At 36.8% G+C, this 2,500-nt stretch overlaps 1 protein-coding gene across 1 annotated transcript in view; it reads right to left on the bottom strand.

Annotated features, from left to right (window-relative positions):
• The window catches only part of Cht7 (chitinase 7), a 159,514-nt gene that overhangs the window by 27,991 nt on the left and 129,023 nt on the right, over positions 1 to 2,500 (bottom strand). Inside the window, exon 3 of the mRNA XM_076187065.1 lies at positions 2,392 to 2,500. This exon is cut by the window's right edge and continues 58 nt beyond it. Within this exon, the coding sequence (XP_076043180.1) occupies positions 2,392 to 2,500 (109 nt within the window). The remainder of the gene's footprint in view (positions 1 to 2,391) is intronic.

Here is a 2,500-nt window from a genome sequence, read left to right as displayed (position 1 = left end):
TGAAATTAGTGAGCGAAAATGGACGGAAGTGGAAGATGAGCCAGTTGGTGTTTGCGGATGACAATGTGCCTTAGGCTAATACTGAGCAAAGATTGGAGCAGTTAATAAAATTTGAACAAGTGTGTGAGAAGACAAAACTGAGAGTAAATTTGGACAAAAGTAACGTGATGACATATGCAAGGGTCGTTCGGGGTGGCGTTGTTGGTTGTGAATTTTTTATATGAGACGCTGGAAGAAGTGTCTTGCTTTAAGTATTTGAGTTCGGTTGTGCAGTGAAGAGAGGAATAGAAATAGGAGTAAATCATAAAAGGAGACAGGTAAATGTTATAGGAAACTGAAAAGTGTTATGAAAAAAAAGGTAAATGAGAATAATTGCTCAAACGGCACTGTATGGAGTAGACTTGGAATTTGAAAGAGACAGAAAGAAAGAACTTGAACATGTTTGAGATGAAGTCTTTGAGAAGTACGATGAATGTTATAAGAATGGCGAGTAAGAAATGTGGAGTTCAGAAAGAAAACGGTGAAAATAAACCTGTCAGATAGGGTACATTAAAAAGTGCTAATGTTGTCTGAACATATAGAAAGAATGAGTGAGGAAAACGAAAATAGATGGATCAAAATTGAGAGTAAAGGCAAGAATGATGTACATGGACGGGGTCAAGGGGGCACTGGGTGCATGAGGAATGCCTGTTGAGGAAGGAAGTGAGAACACAAAAGATAGGCGTGAATAGAGAGTGGTTGCAAATATATGAAAAAATTATACCGCCCGAAGGAATTCTTCATGTCTGTTCCGTAAAGTTTTTGAGGAGGAGGGTTGGGTCGCTATGTAATAAAACTGTGGGGGTAAACCGGCTTCGGCTCCCGTGTCCTGTTGTAGAATAGCTGTCTCACGGTATTGCGACTGACCCAAGCAGTGTGACGGGGGAAGGGAATGACACATCATCCACGAGATGCTAAGATGGGAGAGGTGGTGAATGGATTTTGGATGTGTGAGGGATGGGTGTAAAATGGAAGTATGTTATGACTTGGCAACCTCTCTTACAAAAGGGAAAAGGCCTTTTACATGCATAAATACGTACATGCATAACTGGGCTGTAGACCTTGATTCTCACCCAAGTACTCTTAAACAACGGGGATTATAATATAGAAATGACTTTATACATTAGAAGGTACCTTGGCCAATGGTACCACAAGTATAACACAGCCGAATCAGACCCCACCCCAGACTGAAGTGATCCGTTAATTCTACAAATCCCATATACCCGCTAGATAAGATAAATGATATCCAATTCATAAAATGTTATCAGAACAGAAAGACAGCCCAATTATTACTACGAGACAACACAAATTTTATTGCCCAAAAGAGGGCTGCATGCCTATCTCTTCTTATATTGGCATGACATCAAGTAAATTCTCAAGTCACAATAATGCACTAAATAGGAAAATGTTAGAATAAGGAACATCTATCAATAACTTCCACCCCAACGCACGAAAACTGCAGATACTAGAAACCCTCTATATCAGAGAAGATAACCCTACGATCAACCATTATTAGTATATTCTAGACTTTTCATTACTAGAATATTCTAAACTTCTCATCATTAGTATATTCTAAACTAGTCATTATTAGTATACTCAAAACTTGTCATTATTAGGACACATCCAAGTCATCGGAAATAGTAGTTTTTAATTTTGTCATTATTAGTATATCCTAAATTTCTCTTTATTAGTTGATTCTAAACTTGTCATTATTACTACACTTTAAAGTTATTATTGTCTTCAAAAGTTTTCATTAGTTGTACTACCCGGAGCAAGAGCGTCCCTACCACCACAGTCCCACCCACCATAATCCCCACCCTAGATGACTTCTTTGTAGAATTATAACACCTGTAACAGAATTGTAACCTCTCCTAAATACCTTTCTAGTTGATTTATACCCATGTCTACACAAAACATTCTAATATTTTACAAGATGATATGACCAGTCTCTCGAAACGTTGTGATATATACTCTAAAAAATTAACTCGATTTTTCTTATTTCTTGATTCATAAAGGAAACTGATCAGACATATACAAGTACAAATACGAATACATATAAATTTTCATACACATGTATATAAAACATGTATATTTACTGTACATACTGTATACATAAAAACATCTAAATCAAGCTTCCTATTGAAAAAAGTCAACTCATTTTTTTTAGACAATCTCAACTGATATATAGTAGAATAAGATATTTAGAATAAATATTGAAATATTCTTATGAAATACAAATATCCGCATGAAATAAACATAGAAAATTATGCTGAAATGCACGTTTATTGAAATTCTAAAATTACGCTTCATGAGTTGACTTCATTTTCGACCTCTGCAGGAAGTAGTCCTCACCCGGGATCTGTCCTCGTTGTTGCCTCCAACAGCTCCACCATTGGGTCCCCTTCGACGTGAGACTTTATTCTCGACTGCTGTAGTTGATCTCACCGACTCTGCGACCTCT

This window comes from Oratosquilla oratoria, chromosome 6 (assembly GCF_046742065.1).
Source record: "Oratosquilla oratoria isolate Oo_2021 chromosome 6, ASM4674206v1, whole genome shotgun sequence".
Classification (NCBI taxonomy): Eukaryota; Metazoa; Arthropoda; class Malacostraca; order Stomatopoda; family Squillidae; genus Oratosquilla; species Oratosquilla oratoria.
The sequence above is the reverse complement of the archived record's forward strand: the minus strand, read 5'-3'. Positions and strand labels throughout refer to the sequence as shown.